Source organism: Rhagoletis zephyria, unplaced genomic scaffold, assembly GCF_001687245.7.
Source record: "Rhagoletis zephyria isolate East Lansing unplaced genomic scaffold, Rhagoletis_zephyria_1.1 Rzeph_scaffold_01480, whole genome shotgun sequence".
Classification (NCBI taxonomy): domain Eukaryota; kingdom Metazoa; phylum Arthropoda; class Insecta; order Diptera; family Tephritidae; genus Rhagoletis; species Rhagoletis zephyria.
In genome coordinates this window covers 101,689-123,652 of record NW_016158564.1, presented here as the reverse complement: position 1 = coordinate 123,652, position 21,964 = coordinate 101,689, and the positions used below count along the sequence as shown (strand labels likewise).

At 34.6% G+C, this 21,964-nt stretch overlaps 2 protein-coding genes across 6 annotated transcripts in view; one reads left to right on the top strand and one right to left on the bottom strand.

Moving 5' to 3' along the window:
* Nucleotides 1–6,072: 6,072 nt before the first annotated feature.
* Nucleotides 6,073–9,471, bottom strand: I-2 (protein phosphatase inhibitor-2). The gene is made up of 5 exons (XM_017617748.1): nt 9,247–9,471; nt 8,455–8,719; nt 8,175–8,342; nt 8,023–8,114; nt 6,073–7,493 (listed from the first exon to the last, which is right to left on the bottom strand). The coding sequence occupies exons 2-5, from the start codon at nt 8,535–8,537 to the stop codon at nt 7,129–7,131; spliced, it is 708 nt and encodes a 235-aa protein (XP_017473237.1). The 5' UTR covers nt 8,538–8,719; nt 9,247–9,471; the 3' UTR covers nt 6,073–7,128.
* Nucleotides 9,472–11,376: 1,905 nt separating this feature from the next.
* LOC108364157 (uncharacterized) overlaps nt 11,377–21,964 on the top strand; it is a 65,859-nt gene continuing 55,271 nt past the window's right edge. For 2 of the 5 annotated variants that reach the window (XM_017617742.1, XM_017617740.1), the window contains exons 1-3: nt 11,377–11,581; nt 12,038–12,276; nt 12,427–12,987. In XM_017617742.1, coding sequence (XP_017473231.1) covers nt 12,725–12,987 — 263 coding nt within the window. In that variant the 5' untranslated portion in view covers nt 11,377–11,581; nt 12,038–12,276; nt 12,427–12,724. Of the gene's footprint in view, nt 11,582–11,738; nt 11,757–12,037; nt 12,277–12,426; nt 12,988–21,964 lie in introns of those variants that run through there. The other 3 variants (XM_017617744.1, XM_017617745.1, XM_017617743.1) reach the window with 3 other exon arrangements.

Sequence of the window (21,964 nt, the reverse complement as noted above, 5' to 3'; positions counted from 1 at the left end):
GGCAGACATTGTGGATGAAGTCATCATCGGCGTGGATTTCTTACTTGACCTAGGCATGAATATTGACCTCCAGAGAATGATCCTGACAGATCGTCACAGGAAAGTGCACTTAGGGTTGGTTACGACAGCCAGTACTGCAGCAGACGGTTAGTCTTAAAGGAAGTGTCGAAGATTCCACCAGAAACGGAAGCGGTTAGTAGGGCGGAGGTTGGCAGTGATGGAGACGGAATGGTTTCGTCAGGAGAAGGAAGCGGTTCACCGATACAGGAAAAGCGTGACCAGCTCAGTGAAGAAGAGGTCGCAACAAGGAAGTGGTCATGGCAAGCCAGGCAGTGTTTCCGGCAGGAGGAAAGCCACTGGGCGCGCTTTGAAGTATCCCGAAAAAGGTGGTCGGCAAAGGTGAGCAGTTAAACCGGAAGTAAAGGATGAGGTTATACATACATGTCCGGTCAATGAAGTTGACGCCGGCGAAAGAGCGAGATGCGGAAACACTGGGCAAGTTTCAGCGTGAGGAACCGAATTTAGCAAGATATGCTAAAGGCAGTGCAGCACGAAGGGAGGAGCCTGGGTGTCATGGACAGAGGATGCGGCATATATCTGGCAAAAAGTGTGCCCACGATAGGAGACATGGTCTGGTCCACCACCAGTGGCCGGCAGAAGCACGACCATGTGAGATGGTGTACCACCGGAGATAAGCTGGAAGCAATGTCCAGTAACGCATCGAGCCGAGAGGAGCTACAGGAAGGCGATTTGGTGTTGTTGCACATGCCGCAGCCAAAGAAAGGCTTCACCTTCGAACAACATCTTAACTGGAAAGGTCCGTATAGGATTGACAAACGGCTGAAGGACGCAGTGCATCGAATCCAGACAGCTGGGAGACCGAGAACCAATATGAAAGACTAGCAACGTTTGGAGCAGCAAGTGTGTCTGATCGGGACGATCAGACTTAGGGAGGGCAGTGTGGCGAATACTGCGCAAAGTGAACAACGAGAAAGAGGCAGAATGTTCGAGAAATTACGTAGAATGTTCCACAAAGAGAAATGTCAAGTTGGATGAACACTGCGAACAGCGAGAGAAAGAGAGTGAGCGAAAACTTCAGAACGTTCTAGAGTTGCCATAAGTGCGAGCGCAGGTATATAAGGGCGCCGCCACAGCGAAGTTAGTTAGTTACAAGTCAGCAAGCTACAAGTAAAGTGAGTTGCGAATAAGCAAGCTATGAGTTTAATTGTATTAACAAGTTTTGTAAAGCGTTGTAATTGCTTTAACGAGTATTGTAAAATGTTTTTACGGTATTAGCGAGTATTGTAAATTGTTTGTTGTACAATAAAGTTAATTGTACTACACTTAGGTCATCGTGAGCATTTATTTAACAATCCAGCAATACGAACCGTAGGATATTTGGGAAATCCCACAAGGTTTCAAGGATAATCGTAACAATATATTTACTAACCATCATAAAATTAGGGCCATTTTGGGATTTTTAACTTTTTCATATTTTCTTCCCCAACTGGTGAAATAAAATTTACTGAGCTATAACTTTACATTACATAAAAAAATTGTTCATTTAATAAAGATTTCAGAAAGGTGCCACTCTTACTGTTTCGAATATAAAAAAAAGTTATATCCGCTTTTGTGGGCAGAGGACTGAGACACGCTAGAATGTATTTAATAGGTTTAAATTTAAGTTGCTCTTGTTACCGACTAATGACATGCTAAATAGTACCTGCTTCTGACATTATTTTATGTTACTTACCGGAATTCGGACCAGAGTCTATAACAAGGGCTATATCTATCACTTTTTTTTTTTTGAAGGGTGGGTTTACGTGAAATAAGATATACATGAGTTGTTTGAAGAAAAATTTATTCATTTATTGATAAAATATGCTCAAATTGGCGACCTTCTACTCTAATACAAGCCCGGAACCTTTTAAGAAAATACGCTTTTAGAGATCTTAAACTCAATTGGGCTATCTTAGCAGCAGCTCCATTTATTTCTTCCCGCAAATGCTCTTCGCTTTGAATTGTTTTTGAATAAATTTTGGCCACGTGATTGGCCCGTATCGTCCAATCCATCGGCGAGGATAAGTTTCGTCTAAATAAGCTCATTTTGCAGCAATAGTCTTCGCCGCAGGTTTAAGGGTACATCTGCTAAAAGAGTTGAAAGCCGTTCCTGAAGGAACTCTAAATAACTGTGAGAGTTGAGCGTTGGCGGCAGTTCCACAGGTCCCAATATCTGACAATTAAAAATACCGCACCATAAATTTATTTTGTACCGGTACTGCGAACGATATTTCTTCATTTCGTGAGGATTGTCTATCTGCCAACTGTGACGGTTATGTAAATTAAAATAACCATCACGTTTGCATGATGATTCATCGCTCCAAATTATTTTATTAAAAAAGTTGGGGTCTGATTCATGCATTCGCAACATTTCACGGCAAAATCTAACCCTCGACAGGTAATCTCTTTCTTGTAGAGCATGAACACGTTGAATGTGGTAGGGATGAAATCGATGGTCTTTTAGAGCTTTGTGAACTGTAGTTTTTGGTATTCCCATCCGTCTTTCCATCATTCTACCTGAAGTCGATGGACCTAGTTCCACTTCCTCTAACACAACTTCAACATCTACCGTTGCAGGACGTCCNAAGCAAACAAGAAAGGTGTAAAAATCACTTACCTTCATATATTTCTCTATGGGTCCGGGCGAATATTTCACGACCCGGATGCCGACGATTGGGGTATCGCTCTGCATAGAGTCTTTGAGCAGCTCTGGCATTACAGCAAGCTTCACCGTAAATTAGGTGAATATCCGCATATTCATACTGCGTGTTCTCTGTCATAGTATTAATAACACAATGTTCGAAGGGTCCAATTTCACAAAATCCACTTTCACTAATTCCGGTAAGTAACATAAAATAATGTCAGGAGCAGATAATAATGTACCTTTGTACTATTTAGCATATCATTGGTCGGTAACAAGAGCAACTTAAATTTAAATCTATTAAATACATTCTAGCGTGTCTCAGTCACGATTTTTTTTAAATTCAAAAAAATGTAAATATTTAAAAACGGTAACACTTTTACCTGCAATTTTTTGTTTGTCAGTGAGTTACTTTTAATGTACATTTGACAACAAAAAACTATCTATGGTCAAAATAGGTACAATTTGAAATTTCGATTTTCCATCCCTGGTAAACACGCCGATATTCTGGTTTTTCAACGCGAAATGGCCTTGAAATATGATCACAATGTGGATGTCGGACAATTAAGCGGGTTTTATTTTGAAAAAATATAATATGGGCTACAAACAGAGGAGTGTAAATTAAAATTAATCAAAATGTTAAAAGAACTTTTAAAATATGGGAATCAATCGAAATGTGTTTAATAAGGCTTTATTTTTGTTGTAATTTGAAGGAAAAAACCAATTCAACTAAAATCATCGGGTAATTGAATTATATATCACAATGTCAGACGAAGGAGGTTAAAGAAATTTTACTTTAAAAATATTTTTGAAAAAAAATACATGAAAAGGCACGATTTTTTTTTTATTCAAAAAAATTTTAATATTTCAAAAACGATGACACTTTTACCTGAAAAATTTTTGCTTATCAGGGAGCTCAAATGAACTGTCGAGCAATCAACTGTTTTGAGAATTTCTGCCTGAAAAGTGTTTCATGAGACTTATGATCTGAGTTGCTCTAACTTGCTCTATTTTATTTTTTTTTTGAAAGCTGCTCTATTCTGCTCTAACTTGAGCTGCTCTACACTTTTTTCGGTTTCATTAAACACCACTATTATTGCATCATGCGTTGTGCCGTCAATTTGATTGGCGAGCAGTATATCCCGTTATTCATTGCACAGTTTGAATCGCGAGAGTTCATGGCGCGCGTTCGGCCGGTATTGAACCGCATTATGCAATATAAAGACGAGGCCGCATCCGGCGCTCGGGGGCGATCTCTTCGAAGAACGTTGAACTCGTCCTGACTTTGAAGACTTAAGCTTGCATTGCCGCAACAAAGATTTTTTGTTGCCCCTTATGAAACTGACCTCAGCGATCTTACCCTGAAGCACGGTGCACCTGAACTGCAAGAGTTCTATTGAGTTGGTCTCGTGACTGTTAGATTAGATAACATTTGTTAGAGGCTGTGCACTGTGACCTTAGGTCTATAGTGCGTTCAGAGCTCATCATAACACATCGTTCAGGCCTAGTGCTGTGATAAATCCAAACAGTTTCGAGGGTACTAGTATGCCAAGCCTCCGGCCGCAGGTGTGTTAGCGTTCTTCTCGCAACCGCACCGCATTCTAAGAGGGAATGTCCTTCGGTTTCTGGTGCCATACTTACACTTATCCCCAGGGTATGCATACGGGCCCGCAGTCTGGAGTAACCCGTCAGCGTCCCTGTTATAATTCTCAGGTTAGTCTTTTGATGGGTCAATATTTGCCTAGATCTTTTGGTCTTCCAAGGAGTTCTTTCCTCTACCTTAGTCCAGGCGTGTTCTCCGAATGCACTCTTCTTAGCCGACTTCGTCTGCTTCTAACTCTTCCCTGATGCTGTAAAGCCCCAATGTAAGGAAGGGTTCAGGTCCTATAGGTTCAGTGGCTGCTGCCTCTTTCGCTATTATTTTAGCCTCCTCGTTTCCCTGTATGCCTTTGTGGCCTGTGACCCACAGTGACTGTTACGCAGGGATGTGGGAGTACCGGCGCGCTGCCTGATCTGCTTGCGGTGCTGGTTGCGTAGCTGATGCTCCTTCCGTTGCTGTTATCTCCGGTGTTTGCATCGGTGTCGGTGTGACCGTTAGACGGCGGTTGTTGGGCTACCGCTAGCTTTGACGTTGCTGCCGGCGTTGCCACGACAAACTCTTGGGGAACTTGTATGCTGTTACAACAACAACAACAACAACGTTGCTGTCGGGTTAATCGTTCTTGGTCGGAGTTGGTGCTCCGCTCAAACCGGTAAGCGTAGAACCAACTATCTTGCGAACCACTATAAGTTAGTTCATTGTTTACTATCGGCATGCTACGTAAAATGCGACAAAAATAAATGTACCGAGAAATCCTGGCTCAAAAATTCAATAATGGCCACATGTAATGATATCGGGTAGTTCTTGGAATAAATTGGCTGCTGAGTAAAAATTACTGACTAAAAATAAAAATAATACCATCGTCTTAATAACCTCTTTAGAAATTAAAGCTTAGACATGTACATACATGTGTATGTTTATGCTTTAATTTATACTTTAATCATCAGTAGCAATTTGAAAGCACAAATTCACTTAGGCAAAATAATATGCGCTTTGTGTTAGGAGTAAGACTACAACAAAATAAATACATTTATGTTATAAAGACTACATGTTCTTACAGGCTAAATATTCAGTTCATCGGCTTTTAGTTTTGAAGGCAATAAAATTATGCATGCCAAATTTAGTTTTTTTATTTACCCCAAAGAAATTAGTTAAACAAATATGTATTGTGGAAGGATATGAGTATAAGGACAGACCTTGGCTGCAATGCATTTTATGCAATTAGCTTGGAGGTAAAAATTTTAAATAGCAAATCACGGTAAGAACGCGTTTTTTTAAACCCATAAATATGTACGTAATCAAAAAAATAATCTCTCGAAATAAGACCCGATTTAAGTTAGTTATTTTTTAAACGCCGTTTGAACATGAAATTATTGTTAATTGCATTGCTTAAAATACTCCATCACAACACAGCATGTATCCTGTATGAACTAACCCCATTAAGAAATGCGTTTTGTGGCACTTAATTTACATATTTAATTGCGGCATTAAGTTATGTATTAGCAGAAAAATTATAAACTAAATTTACTTTGCTTCGCAATGTACAATTCTAATTGGCTTGTCCACACATATGTAGTTATGTAGTAATAAATCAAATATTCATGATTTGTCTCAATTTATTTCATTTTTGTAAATTTTCTTGCAAACTGATTGCTAACTTTAATTGCATTAAGATATTTTTTTTAACTTACATTTGATTGCTAGTGAGCAGAAAAGCCACAATGCATGTTATGTATTGCATTACATTGGCAAGGGATTTTTTTTTTTTTTTAATATTTAATTTTTGTAAAATACATTAGTGGTATTCTCTGAGTTTTGCAAAGCTCTTGCACGGCGCACAGATTGCACGGTAAAAATCAGTTTTCGTATGGGACAGCTTTGCAAACCGTGCAAGCGCTTTGGAAGATTCAGAGAATACTCCTATCGCAAATTTGTTGGTCTTTTTTTATTTAATATTAAAATCCAAATTTGCTCGATTTTTTATTGATAAATTATTTTAAATCTAATGTTTATTTGATTTGTTGTCAGTTTAAAATAGTGTATGTGATGGCCTTTACAAATGTTGCCTCTTTATTGCCTTAGTATTTTTGTGAAGATGGCAATAAGAAAGTAACCTTTGTCTGTAGATTATTTAAAATCAAGCCAAAAATGGATAATAAAATTTATTAAATAATATTTAACTATTCAGCTAAACAAAATCGGCGAGCCTTTTGACATAAAGGTAATTTCCAGCTATATTCAAGACATAAGATTTTCGTGTTTTGTTAAAGATTTTTTCCTTATTATTTAAGATCCACCACTGAACCATCAAATCTACAACTCTCCATTCCATAGTCACGACCATGTTATAAGATAATTATGCCTTAGTAACTGTTTGATTTAATGAAAGAAATTTACAGATCTGAACTGCTTTTCAATTATTATGCGCTCCATTAACTACTAATTTTAGTCTATAGCCTTTATATCCATACATAAATGAATATGTACTTTAATTTGATGTATGCATATAATAGCATAAGTGTGCTCAAAAACGCAAATTTATTGAAAAACTTAGTAATGCAAACTGGTACAATAACTTTCTAAATGATTGCAATTTTATTGTTTTTTTTTTTTCTTTATAGATAAACGAAATGGCGCTTCTCTGAGTACAATTTTTTGTGTTAGTATGTATTTTTTTTCGTCAAAATTTTATGTAATATTAGGGTAGCGATCACGGCATGTTACTTTTATCGTTGATTTATTTGTTAATTGTTTAGATAATGCCCCTACAAGCAATGATTATATTACTGCATGAAGGTATGTTTTTGTTTGTTCATATTTGAGTTTACTAATCTCTTCCGTAGCAAGGATGTGAGGGTTGCAATTGCGCATCCACATCCATATTGCTTGTTGATGGCTGAATGCTTACACGAGAATCAATCTCTGAATCGTCCTCTGTGGTACGTGTCTGTTCTTCAGCCAAGGCTTTTTCTTTCTTAGTTTTCTTTTCTGTATTTTCACTCTCTGGTTCAATTCTTTCCTCGTTAGATTTTTCAACAGAAATAGCCGATTTAACATCTTCACTGGTAGATGAAATATCGTGCTCGTCGTCCTCATCATCCAGCTCTTCTTCAATTAGTTTACGCGCTAGTCTAACGGCTTCGAATTCATTGTAATGCGCCTTACGGCGGCGTTCGAATTCAAGCCGACGAACTGTAAGTAAATGAATGGAATTAATAAAAAACGTAATTTACTGATATATGTAAATACATATGATTAACTAATAGAAGCATTTTAGAATAAAAAGAAATTTTATCACTCCTACCACTAACTAACGAGACCAACAGGCCCCGTTCCCACGACAGTCGGGTCTACGTAACCGGAACGACCCAGATTTATATCTGGCCAAGGACTGTCACTCCAGCAACACTCCCCAAAAAGTCTTTGGGGAATTTGTATGCTGCTAGAACAATAACATCAGGGAATTATCTTTGTAGTTCGAATCGGATAGTAAATTTGTTCCAATTCGACCTATTGGTACTATAAAAGAATTAGGCGTTCGACTAGACCTTATTTTCGATTCGAGATACAGAGTAAGGGCCAAGATCTGGGTGTCAACTCTGTATTGAATCCCAATGATTTGCTTTTCGAATGAACTAGTAAAGTGTAGGAGCTCAAAGTTCAACATAATCGACTAGACAATTTTTTTTGTTTGTTTTGCAACCCATGCCATTTTTAGTACCTTTTTCTTCAGGTGTTTCATCAATGTTTTCTTCATCAGAAAGCTCCTCAGAACCAAATGAAGGCGATTGTGTGCTTGCTGCGATACGTAATCTGTAATCAATAAAGTTAAATTTAAAGCGTTTTATATTTTTCCGAAACGTTGATTTATACTTTTCTGCTAGTAAATTTGCGTCCAAAGTATCTGTGTGCGCTATATCTGGAATAACGTAGTTGTATGGCGTTTTTGGCTCATCAATTTTCATATGACCATAATCCTTATCAAGTGGATGGTAGGTTTGCAACACATTCAGTTCATCAAATTTCGCACTTTTGCGGTAACTGCAGTGAAAAAGAAGCAACGAGAATGAAATGCAAAAGGCGCATTAGAGTGTATTACAAATTAATAGGATTATCTGATTGGATAATGACGTTGTCATTGACATTTACTCACCTGGCGGCGCCAGGCTTATCAAAACTGCTAGAATTCTTCAATATACCCTTACAAGGCTTCTTGGCATCGGGCGAGTCCTGCATTTTGCTGATGTCGTTGGCTGGTTTTAATTCGTAGTCTATATGTATGAGAACTATCTATGTTGTTAAGATAGATTTTTTTTAGTAGAATATTTATTTCTTTTTTATTTCGATTCAATTCTTCAATTCTTCGGGTGTCGTACTAATCCTTAATGGAGGCCGTTTATACTGAAGCTAAAAATAAACTGCAAAATCAAATTAATTGCAAAATTGCTTTGACTATGTTATCTATGCATTATGGTTGTGAATGAACAGGTGGGGTAGAGAGAGCGATAAGTGTATATTGCGGAACGTAGGTATGTGAAATGTTTGCAAACAAATTGATGTGTTACATGAAATGACGTGATTCATTAACAAATGTCACATTTTCTTTCACGCTTTGATCATGCTAAATATTTGATGATTTCATACAAAATATATTTAATTAATAGTTTTTTGACAAAGTACAAATCAACTTTCAAAATATCCTGCGCAAAGGTCTTGGGTAGGTAGTTAGCCTACTTCGTCAGCAGCCACGCCAGCTACACTGCTTTTCGTTAATATCAGGAACTTATATTTTTAATTTGTAACCTTTTACATACTTAAGTATGTACATATATTGTTCATGACTAAGCATATTTTTTTAATACTTTTAATTTTACTTTAAGACTCCCTTGAGTATAAAGTTCCCCGTTTCGAGACGATGGTTTGTCTAAAATCCGCTCCACCCTACCGTCTTGCGGCTTAATTTTCAGTCCTTTGTTGACTCCTTTGTCAATTTAGAGTAATCCCTTGATTCTTATGCTTTATTAGCAGTCACATAAGCGATTTTTGTTCTAACTTCACTTGAAAAATTTCACAAATATACATATTGTAGTTTTCGCAAAACAAAAAAATATATAAATTTCCACACCTATGAACTTATTCGATTACGGAAGAACTTTCAGCGATTGCCTTTCTTTTGACAGTTGCATTTTTTTCACTAAACAAAACACAAAATAAGTGGTGCCATATTTGGACAGGGCGATTAAGGTGAGAAAATTGTTTTTTAGAACGATTCATTTTTATTATTGCAATCGATAGTTCGTCGATTGTTCTTTAGTATGGGTTTATATCCGGAAACATTTGTCGATGCGACTTCCTTATTCCCTTTCACCCAACCGACGGTAGCACCCCATTTGTGAAAATATTAAGATTTTTTGTATTGCAATCGATAGTTCGTCGATTGTTCTTTAACGTTCGTCAATTTTTGACGCTTGTTCGTTATCCAAAAATTTATAATTAACTTTTCAATTTTCACTTTACGTAATACCTGAAGTTAGCACGCGCAACAGATCATTTTGCGTTAGTTGTTATTGCAATCGATAGTTCGTCGTTTGTTCTTCATTGTTCGTCCATTGTTAACGTTTGTTCCAAAGTCAAACATTTATAATTCATTTTTTACATTTTACAGTTCCTGCCTTTAGTAACCCAAATGTAAGAATTTCATTATTTTCATTTGTAAACTGTGATAAATCGTTTGTTCGTCGTTGGTTCGTCGTTTTCCCATCCCTAAAATTGAGCAAAAGCCGTTAATAAATTCATCATTTTTACTTTACGTTAAACATTACGTAAATGTTTAAAGAGTAGTTGGAATTGGGTCCGATGAGATAAAACAAAAGTAGGCGTGGACCGCCCTCTTTTCCTGATTTTAACGGCATATTTTTTTTGTGTGCAAATTATCAGGGGTTGCGCTAACATTTTTAAAAGCTTATATTTCGAAAACTATTGAACCGATTTATGATGACTATGGACACAGTTGGAAAAGTGATTGAAGGACCTTTCATTCGATATATATTTATGTATATAATGTATACATATTTTGAGAAAAAGTACAAAAACCTAATTATGGCAATTTTTTTATAAAAATGTATATTTTTCGTAAAAAAAATACGTTCCTAACTATGTTAACAAGTATGATTATCAGAAAGAGCGCAAAAATATCTTTAATTTGATGTATGACTTGTAACAAAAAATTCTTCTGTACATTATATTTGTTTAAATATTTTTTAAAATATCGTTTTATATGAAAAACAAAAAGCGCCGCAGGCAACAGTTTGGAATAAAAAATCCCGCGATGTTTTATTCCAAACTTTCATAAGCTGTATAGTAAACTATCCTTTATTATAAAAACTTAAAAAACGCCGCAGGTGTATATTAAAGTATGCTTTTATAAAAAAAGGAAAAAAACACCGCAGTAGAAAAATTGGAATAAAAAATCGGAACAACGTCGTCTTCGTATAACTTATGTAAACTTTGAAACTTTTTTAAAGTATGCGGGAATCTTTACAATCCTTTTAAACTGCAAAATGTTGACGAAAATGATGATGATAATTAATATGATGAATTTATTAACGGCTTTTGCTCGATTTTAGGTATGAGAAAACGACGAACTAACGACGAACAAACGATTTATCACAGTTAACAAATGAAAATAATGAAATTCTAACATTCTAATTATAAATGTTCGGCGTAGGGACAAACATTAAAAATGGACGAACAATGAAGAACCAACGACGAACTATCGATTGCAATAATAATTAACTCAAAATAATCTGTTGCGGGTGCTAACTTCAGGAATTACGTAAAGTAAAAATTTAAAAATTAATTATAAATTGTTGGCTAACGAACAAACGTTAAACGAACTATCGATTGCAATACAAAAATCTTAGTATTTTCACAAACGGGGTGCTAACGTCGGTTGGGTTGAACGCAATGGTGCCACGCCGCGCAGTGTTACCCATGACTAATAGTGACTTCGTTTAGAAGACTTGGCACCACTGATAAAACAATTGTCACAAAAACGAACAGTACTACTTTATGTATCAAATGTCAAATCCGGGGCTTTTGTGTTGTATTTGCGAATTTTTCCATAGTATGTGCAATTTGAGTTACAAATTTAGAGTTATTTGGTTTTAGTTTCGGTGAAAAGTATAGTGCGTCGTTTTTTCAACTCTAATATTTGAAGGTGATATTGGGAAACACATGTATTTTGCAAAAAAATAATTCGGATCACCAATATTACTGCGGTTTGTATTTGTTTGCTACCACCATCGTGCGAAAATGAAATTTTTCCATGATTGATCGGTTGTCTGGTTACGCCGGAATATTCATAACATTTAATATTTGTGTAGTTACAACCCGTTTCACGTTGCTTAATGGTTGACGAATAATACAAGAAACTATCAATAACTGCGCGTAAAGGTGAAGCTCGGGTATATAAATATGTATATATATTTGCATTAGCGAAATTCTCCCGAGTTTTCAATGAAATTGAAAAAGCGAACGAATATCTGCATTTATATGTTATGAGTGATTATATATGTATTTGCAAAGGAGCTGGCGGCTAAATATGCCAAGTGCCAAACGACCGCCGTTTTCATTCTTTTGTAAATACCGTCGTTATATACTGTGCCGTTGTTGTCGTGGTCGTCTTTTATTATTGTCGCTTATTATTTTTCATTTATTTTTCTGTCTTTGTATAGGGAAGCCTCAGTCAGCTTTGCGGTCTGGCCTGGCGCAGAAGTGCCTTATTAAAGTTTAATCATAATAACTTTGATTACTCGAGCATTTATTTCGTGTGTTTTTTGTGTAAACGCTAAGTTGGGTTGTGGAGGATGTAGTCGGCGTTTGGAAAAAGAAAACAAAAATGTGGAGTGATAGATACCAAGACTCGGAGTGTACATTTACATTAAGATGTTTAAAAATTATAAATACAATTACGGTAAATTTATAATTGTATTGCAGTTTCTAAAAAAAAGTACTATAAGTACTGTACTTTTTTATGTAGATATTGTGTATACGTTTTTAAAGTGAAAATATTTCAAATTCACTATTTAAAATACAACATGGTTCATGTGCATATTCTTTTCAGATTAAACAATCCCTCAATATGTCCGTAGTTAAAAAGAAACCCGTAAACATAATTTCAAATCAAATTTGAGCAATACATTTTGTGCGATTGTAAGAAACCGTTAAAATAATTACAAATTTAATTGGATGGTTATACCTAAATAAGATTTGCAAGTGATATGAAAATAAATTGCGGTCGAAATTCCGTTTCATTCACCAAAAAGCAAATTAATATTTGGATATACATACATACATACACTACATTGCATCAGATAAATAAGTGGAAAGTGTAATATCTGCAAAGTTTGTCGTATTACATTATGGCCTTGTTGAATAAACTATTTTTCCCAACGGCTAGTACATCGTCCCTGTCTTCGGTAGCATCATTGCCAACAACTACAACAACATCTGCTCCAGCATCAACGGGAGTGCGAGAAGTAATTTCGGGACAAGGAATTTCCGCAGTAAAAACTCTAGATCAAGTACTCTCACGAACACCCGATGCAATTAGTAGTGGAGTGGCAGCAATAACCGGCCGTCTCCCGAAAAATAACCAACCGGTGCAATCAAAAAATTATTTAAGGTACGTAAATTAAAGAAAAATACTTCAAAGTTAAATAAGCAACTGTTTTATTTAGAAAAAATAGCAAATATGTATTTAATATCGAAACATTCTACTATCGAGTGTAGGTGCATACATACATATCGTCGTTTAAAGTACAAAACCGCGTATGTGAGGTTGCACAAATTATTTTCTAGAGAGAAAAAATACTCACATTTCAAAATGGTTCTCTTTTTTATGAATTAATCGCATTTGTAGCTAATATATTTCAGGACGAATAGATAAGGCTTGAGCTAAGAGCTTGTGTGAGCAAATCCACTTTTTGGCAAAAAATTTCGGTTACGCGGTTTTGCAGAAGGACGATACGCGGTTTTGTACTTTAAACGACGATATGCATGTACGTAGGTATATATACATGTACATACATACATATACCATTTGTTTAAGCACATTTGTATGTGCATATTTACATCAGTGTTGCCACATAATTTTTTTAATTTTTTACTAAAATCACCGGAAAAAGTGACCAAGTATAACATAAAATTACCGAACTTATTTTATGTGCACAACTGTACAAACATAATATCGAGCCCTGAAAAATTATGTAAGCGACATTTTTTTCAATATTTTCTTTTTGATGCAGAAATATTCGTAAAAACATTGTAAAGATTTTTTGAAAAAAATGTCGCTTACATTATTTTGGCAGTTAGGGCTCGATATGTCTGTACATACATATGTATATCCGAATATTCCAAGCTTTTCAGGCAATCAGCGCTACATTCACCTACAATTTTTACGAAAGTTTGCTGATTTTTTTTTTAATATTGAACCAAGTTTGAAGTTTGAATGTATACGAGTTCTGTTAAATAAAAATAAATAAAAAATAATGTTTTTATAAAAATTAAATCACAAAAAAAAAACGTTACAACGTGTCAAACTATGGCGCGGCTATAATTTTTTCGACCATTTATGTAAACAAGTGAAAAAATGCCCAGAAGATAATTTCAGAGTTAAAAGCTCTTCCGAAAGGCCTCCTGAGAGTCAACAGGCCTTCCACTCTACACTCCACTCCTTTCTTTTTTGTATGGAGTGGCACCAGGGCTTCTTCTTTTATAGGACGTACCTCAGAAGGCCTTTTTTAGGAGTTCTTTTAAAGTCGCTTCTTTAATTTATAAAAATTATACACCCTTAAGGTATTTGCTTAAATATACATAGCGAAAGCCACTTTCAAGCAGTTTGTTATAGAACACACCCTTCTAAATAGTAACCAAGGAACGCTGGAACAACTTCCGCCTTGCGAAACTTTCAGACATTTCTATAAAAGGAAACGCTTACGGGCCACTTACTAATGTGGAATCAAAACTTATATTGACCTATTTGATATGTAGCACCAAATCGAAAAAGTTACCAATTTGAAAAATAAATTACCAAATTACCTAACTTGATAAATAAAGAAAAAAATTACCAATTTTGGTTAAAAATACCAAAGCGGCAACGCTGATGTACATACATTTATACGTACATATGTGTTACTGTAATGGTTTTGTTTTCCTTTGCATTCTCCTTGTTTGTTTCGTATGTCGAGTCGCGTGATCGCACGTCACCATACCGCGCCCGCTTCTGTCATGGTTTCTCTTAAGCGAAACCAACAGTTAAAAAAAATAAAAACGACAATACAGTCAAACTTCTTTATATTTAACTCTTTTTTTTTTAATATAATGCTAACCACCGTAATAAGATATCTTATTATGCGATACCAGGGATGGTGAACAATTATTAGTTTTAAAATTTTAACCTAAAAATCAACAAGTTTTAATCGTCGTAAAATTATTTTAACTACACTCACATATTTGTGATCCTACGTTCCACTGTAATTTTCAATCATTTTAAATTTTCGAGTTTAACCAATAAAGATTAAAAATAGCAGATATTATTTGAGTTTTTTTTTTTTGCTCAAAGGAAATTATTATTGGGCCATTCCATTGTGACTGGTAGGACATTTTACTTCAGGATGAGATCAATTGTGAATTTTACCTATGTCGTCGGATCTTATACAACAGCGAAAGATATTTTTTAACCTAGAACGAAGGCTAATGCATAAAATTGCTTTAATAAAAATAATAAACGATTTCGTAGTTTTATGTAACTATCATTTGAATGAATGTGACTGGTGGGATACTGAAAAGAATTCTATTTTTAACCGACTTCCAAAAAAGGAGGAGGTTATCAGTTCGTCGGAATATTTTTTTTTTTTTTTTTTTATGTATGCTACCGCATAACTTTGGACCACGTCAACCGATTTCGATAATTATTTTTGCATCGGAAAGGTAGTGTCTCAGAGGTGGTCCCATACTAATCTGGTTAAGATCCGATCAGCGGATCATGAGATATATATATATATATATATATTTTTTTTATATGGGAGTTGAAGTCGGTTTTTTTTCTAAAAATTACTAGTATCCTGGTGCACTCAAAGACGAACTTTAGCCAAAACACCTACTTAATCTTCACGAACGATGTTTTTGTGTTGAAAAATATGAATTATACGCTTTCCTTTTCAATAAAAATAAAGTTTATAATAATCTTCATAGAAATATTAAAAAAATATGTAACTTTGTGACTGGTTGGACATCTCCTTGTGACTGGTGTAAAGTAATTATGCATGACATAAAAGTCTCCATAGACAAAAATTACCACTTCTTTTCATTTTATTTTTTTTAATACCTTTCAGCATATTAATAAAATATAGTAATTAAAAAGAGGTTACTACTGAAATAGAAATAATTGGGGCATATTTAAATATACATATGTCGTTTTCCTCTTTTCAATGTAATGACCCTATTATTAGATAATTATTATTATTGAGTTTTATCTTTGCACTTAAGAATAATGATTATTCAAAAATCTCGAAAGCTATACCAGCGTGATTTCCGGCCTATCCTTTTCAGAGGTAGCGACACCCTAATGAAGGGAATTTACAGGTAAAAACGTCTGTATGGCCTTTTCAATTTTATATCGTTTATATTTTATATCATATAATCATTATTTTTAAGTGGAAAAAAAACTAAATATTAATTATCTCTGAGCGAAAAAGTAAAAATCATAAAATAATCATTATTTATGATCGAAAAAATAACAAGTAATTTTTAGCAAAAAATAAAACCCAAACAAACAAACAATTCCCATATAAAAAATATACATATATATATGGGATATTTCACCTCAAGTGACCCAACTTTTGAAATCGATGTCTTTCGATCGGCATGGAATTTGCACCAAGGTTAGTCCTAATAAATAGTAGTTATGACACAAAATTTCAACGGGATCGGTCAAACACACTCCGAGTTGGATGTTACTTTTTACCTATTGTATTTAGAAAATTTTTTTCGGGAATGTTTCCCTTCAGTCTTTACAAATATTATTTTTTTAGTTAAAATAAGTTTTTTTGATTTTTTTTAATAAAAAATTGTTTTTATGTTTTTTTTTTCAAAAAGGGGTATTTTATGTTTTTTTTTTGCTCAAAATAAAGCTTAGGTATTTTTCTTTAAGAGCTTTGTTCCAAGCTTTGTTGGAAATAAAGCAAAACTTAGATTTTAGTATTATTTCCCATTTAAAAGTGAAATAAAGCAAATTTTACGTTATTGCCGTTTGTGTTATTTCAGCGCTACCGCTATTAGAAATAACTTTTTCTTTTTTTAATGCTAGTCGGAACTGCTAACTACTACACCACATCTTCCGCTGTCATGAAAATTTTAAACTTTTTAATCACAATTTTTCGGGTATGCAGTTTTGTAGCCCATTCAATTGTAGTCTAATAAAGTGCAAGTTTCAAGTCGCTCAAAATTACGGTTGGTTTTTTAGATTTTTTTTTTTGTGGAGGGCATTGCGCATTTTCTTCATTATAAAAATAGATTTTGATCGTGCACCATCCACAAAACAAAAATTCTAAAATATCAATAGTTCTTTCTACCGACTTAAAGCACTTTCTTAAACTTAAATTAAAAGGGTTACAAAACTGCATACCCGAAAAATTCTGAATAAAAAGTTTGAAAATTTGATGACAACTTTTTGAAGTTTGATTACTTTTTGTAAAATTTGTGTAAGCTTATAAACTTTTATGTAACAGGTGTGAGCTAATTGTCCAATAAGATTTTCTTACTGGAAACTAAACTTTGTCTAAAAATTACCTGTCGTGAATTATCGTTTTGACGAACATATATACATATATAAGCAATCCTGTGGTCTTTTGGTTAGCTATTGAAATAGACGCAGTTTACATTTTAAAGTGGTGTGCGATAAGTTTGCAAATATTTTGACGCGAATCGAATAAAAATTGGAAACCAAACGCGTTCGACAAAAAATGTTCGCAAAACATGATGAAAGTTTTGAGCATTTTAGAACGTGAAAAAATCTATTTATTTTACTCTCAAGGACTATTTTTCAACCGAAAGATAGCAGAAAAGATATATCGCAGCTCCAGATGTGTTGACAGATATTTAAAGTATCCTAAATCATATGGGAACCGGTCTAAAGGAAGAAATATTGAAGTTTCAAGCATTTCTGAAATTTACCATTATATGAAAAACGGCCGTAATCAAGGCGTATTCAATAAGGTGGTATCGGTACGCCAACAACAAAATGTACATGTATTTTGTTTTTGCTTTTGCGGTGAAGACTGTCAAAAATTTCATAGGAATGATGTGAAAGAGAACAAAAAACAATAAACAATCAACTGATCCAACCAATCAACAGCAGCCATTTGACATATGAAGCCGTGAGTCGAAGAAAAATAAAAGGGTGCTGCTATCACCTGTTAAATACGCCTTGGCCGTAATTTTAGTCCGACTTAAATAATTTTCAACGTTTTGCTTTTATGTGGCAAGCACAATATCCATACCGAGTTTGGTACAAATTGGTATAACGTTTACCGAGATACAAATATGTGATCATAAGTGGGCGGTGCCACGCCCACTTTCCAAAATTTTTTCATAATCGTATTTCTTGGTAAAGAATTGTTGCAATCGTCAATTTAAAAATAAAAATAAGCTTTACTATTTGCTGATTTATCGAAGATTTCGTATTTCTGAAAATTACCGTTACATGGGATGTGGGCGTGGTTATTGTCCGATTTTTCCCATTTTCAATTCCATCTGTCCTACGCCCGAAAGAAGTGCACGTACCAAGTTTCGTTCAGATATCTCAATTTTTACTCGAGTTATCGTGTGCACAGACGGACGGACGGATGGACAGTCACCGCTTAAACGATTTCTCTTTTCATTCTGATCATTTATGTACACAAGTGCGCTCGGGTATAAAAAAAAATTAGCTCTCAATCCTATTCGGAAGCAGAAGAGTGCTAATGTTTTTGACAGCTAACAGGACAACTCTGGCTAAAGGTGCTCGTAAACAATGAGAGCAACTCTAATGAGTGTTCCGCCATATTGGGGTGCGAAATCTCATGGGTGTTTACACGCACATTGATTCTCACTAGTATTTTGATCATAAGATAATTTTTTCGGTAAGAAAATTATGGTTCGTATCGAAAATTCGTTCTCATGTCTGTTTACACGAGGAGCTCTCACGCGGTCATGTTTAAGAGTAAAATATGTAATCGGGATTTTCGGGACTATTTTGGGGCATACGAAACTACCTCTAGATTTCGGGGATTCTCGGCACTTTATAGAGATCTTCGGGAGTACTTAGTGATTTTTAGACTATTTCGGAATTTTCGGTGCTAATTAGGAAATTTTTGGACTACTTCGATATTTTCGAAACTCGACATTTAGACTATTTAGAGATTTTTGGGGCTAATTCGGAACTTCTGGAAATTTTGAGGATTCTCCAGACTATATCTGGATTTTTTGGACTGCTTACGATTTCCGGCAGTTTCTGAAGATTTTCGGTATTCCCGGCACTATTTTGGGATCTTCGGGACTACTTCGAAGTTTTTGGTACTATTTTGGGATTTTCAAGAGGACTTGGAATTTTTGAGACTTCTTCGGAATTTTCGAGACTACTTCGAGATTTGAAGGGTTCTGGGCACTATATCGGAATCGTCGGGACTACATCGGGAATCCAAAAAATCTCGAAAAACCCGAAGTGGTCACAAAAATATCGAATTAGCCCCGAAAATCCCAAAGTAGTCACGAAAATTCCGACACTGTGCCGAGATCGCCGAAATCTGGAAGTAGTTTCGTAAGCCCCAAAATAGTCCTGAAAATCCCGATATAGCCCCAGAATCTCTAAAATCTCAAAAAAAAACCGTAATAGTGCCAAAAATCTCGAATTAATCCCGAAAATCCTGAAAAATCCGAAGAAGTCTCGCAAACCCCAAAATAGTCCCAAAAACTCCGAAGATTTTCGTAGAACTGGAAGATGGAAGATACTTGAATATCTTATTTTTTTGTATTCTGTATTACCTGACATGAAACTTCGCTTTAAAATTCGCTTGAAATTCGTTTTAGACCCATAGTTTCTTAAGCAAAATTGTTCAGAATGATACGTAGAGCATTTTCCGCATATGCGATTTTATGGGAAGAAAACCGACCCGCCCTAATATATATATATATATATGTATACTAAAGTCTTCAGTTGCGAACCAATTATGTACAGTTGTCCACAAAATAATAGGAGTGCGATATTTTGACCAGTTTTGGCTATTTGTCTTTTGTTTATTTAATGTTTATTATTTTTTTATAAAAGCCTAGCTGGCTATACAACAAACACCATATAAATTCAGATTTTAAACTTTGTATAAAAATTATAAAAATTTTGCAATTTTTCACCCAAATTTCAAACTTTTTAATCAGAATCTTTAGAAAAAATTCTGGTACGCAGTTTTGTAGCACATTCAATTCTAGTCTGAAGAAGTGCAAGTTTCAAGCGGCTAAAAAATTCCGCAGCTAGGCTTTTATAAAAAAATAATAAACATTAAATAAACAAAAGACAAATAGCCAAAACTGGTCAAAATATCGCACTCCTATTATTTTGTGGACAACTGTATGTATGTATGTACATGTCGTCACCTGAAATGTAAAAAGACGTACCAACATCGTAAATGAAATTGAAATAGGCGTGACTAATATATTTTTTTTCATAAAATGATGTGGGGAGTTGTAATTCAATGAAATCCATCATATAAATCAAAAAGTTAATTTTGAATTTTTTATTAGTTATGACTTTTTGCATTTCAACGATGATGTTTGTTACGTCTTTTTGCATTTTATTGTGTAGCTGTTTGATGAAAAAAACATACTTATTACGCTTTCGTGTCAAACTTCTAATATAAGATAAAAAAACGAATTAAAATTAAGAATTGGTTCATTTGTTAATCAGCCTTATCTAACTAAAGATATCTTTCATTCATTTTTTTGACAAAAAATGTCAATTAAAAGCTTATTAGTAAAAGGTACTTAGCTGGTAAATTTGTTTTAAAATTAAAGATCTTGTCTACATACATACATACATACGTGCATATTATTAACCCATACATATATATTGTATGTATGTATGTATGTACACTGACGGTCAAAAACGGATGAATGTGTTTTGTTTTCAAGAAGAGTGTTCGCTATGAAAAAATCTTGTAAAAGTTGGTACCAATCAATACCAAATCGTGTTCGTTTGGCCAAAAAACTAGTAAAACTTGCTAGAAGAGCACGATTTTGACATTTCATTTGTTGGGGAAGTTGCAAATACGCGCTGCGAAAATTTTTGCTCATAACATCCGTTCACGGATCGAAAAGCATACGAAAGAAAATTACGTGATACCGTCAGTCGTATATGCTGAATGGGGTAAAGAGTACGTTCACCTATGGCATAATCCGAAAAATGTGTTTTTACGTGACCAATAATACGTTATCGTATGTCACGATTCGAGCCCAAGATTGTGGCACACGGTGGCATTTTTGTCAACAATAATTTGAATCAACAAGGTTCGTTAAATTTAAAACGGTACAATCTTGCGAAGATTTACAAATGAAGGAAGTTTGTAAATATTTGTTTATTCAATTAATTTGATTAATTCCAATTAAAACCAATTTCGGCTGAAAAGGCTGTTTTTCTTAATCGGAACGCAGTCGACACCACTGTCGATATTGGAAATCCGACAGTGACTTCCACAAAGGAATTGAAGCGTATGTTAGAGAAAGTCAGAATAAAAAGAAAAATACGGTATAAGTAGGTCTTGTTTTGTTTTCCATCTGGAATAATTTAAATAATTTATTATGTTCGAAATACAACCGTGGATGTCAGCTGGCAGTGAAGCTTGCAAATTTTTGCTAATTCCTGTTCGCGCAAAACTTAGCAAGTTTCTCTCTCAATTTTTTTTACTGGCTAATTCTTTACTGGCTTTTGCATAGCGAACAGAACTAATATTTACAATATTTTCAACCAAACATTTTTCGTTATTTTCTTAAAAAAATATGGTTCATAATTTAAACAAAAACCATATATCTACTTCACAATTCCACATCTTACACAGATTTATGGAGATTTCGTTTCTTCCAAATGGTGCCCTTCCGCGGTGCAAAATGTTTTTGTTTTTACACTCAACCTGGTAAAAGGGCATGCTTTGCCCTTTTGTCCTAATCTGGCTTACGCATTTCATAATATTTTCGTTTCGAACCACTATCTGATTTTCAGGGCAACCATCTGACATTTTAAGAAACGGGACACAAAATTTTCTAATCGCGTGTCTTTTCTTAGAATTGAACACGAAAAGAGAAAGGGGCAATCGAAAGGCAACATTTTTCGGTAGAAACGAAAACACCACTAGAAAAATTTTTATACAATTTTTATACAATTTTTGGGTATGCAGTTAGCAGGCTTATAAATTTTTAGTAAACTAAGTGCAAGTTTTGAGCGGCTAAATAATCGCATTGATTTCTGTTTTTTTTTTTTTTGTTGACGGCATTTTGCATTTTTTCCATATAAACATGAATTTCTTTTGGAAGTATATTTGCAAGACCGTTTGCTAAAAAATAAAAAAAAGTCAACC

Bases quoted from the DNA above. Each gene is read 5' to 3' on its own strand.
- I-2 (XM_017617748.1), bottom strand. From the start codon at position 8,537: ATGCAGGACTCGCCCGATGCCAAGAAGCCTTGTAAGGGTATATTGAAG. The intron at 8,343-8,454 runs GTGAGTAAATGT...TTTTCACTGCAG, and splicing joins GATAAGCCTGGCGCCGCCAG to TTACCGCAAAAGTGCGAAAT. The intron at 8,115-8,174 runs GTATAAATCAAC...TATTGATTACAG, and splicing joins GCAAATTTACTAGCAGAAAA to ATTACGTATCGCAGCAAGCA.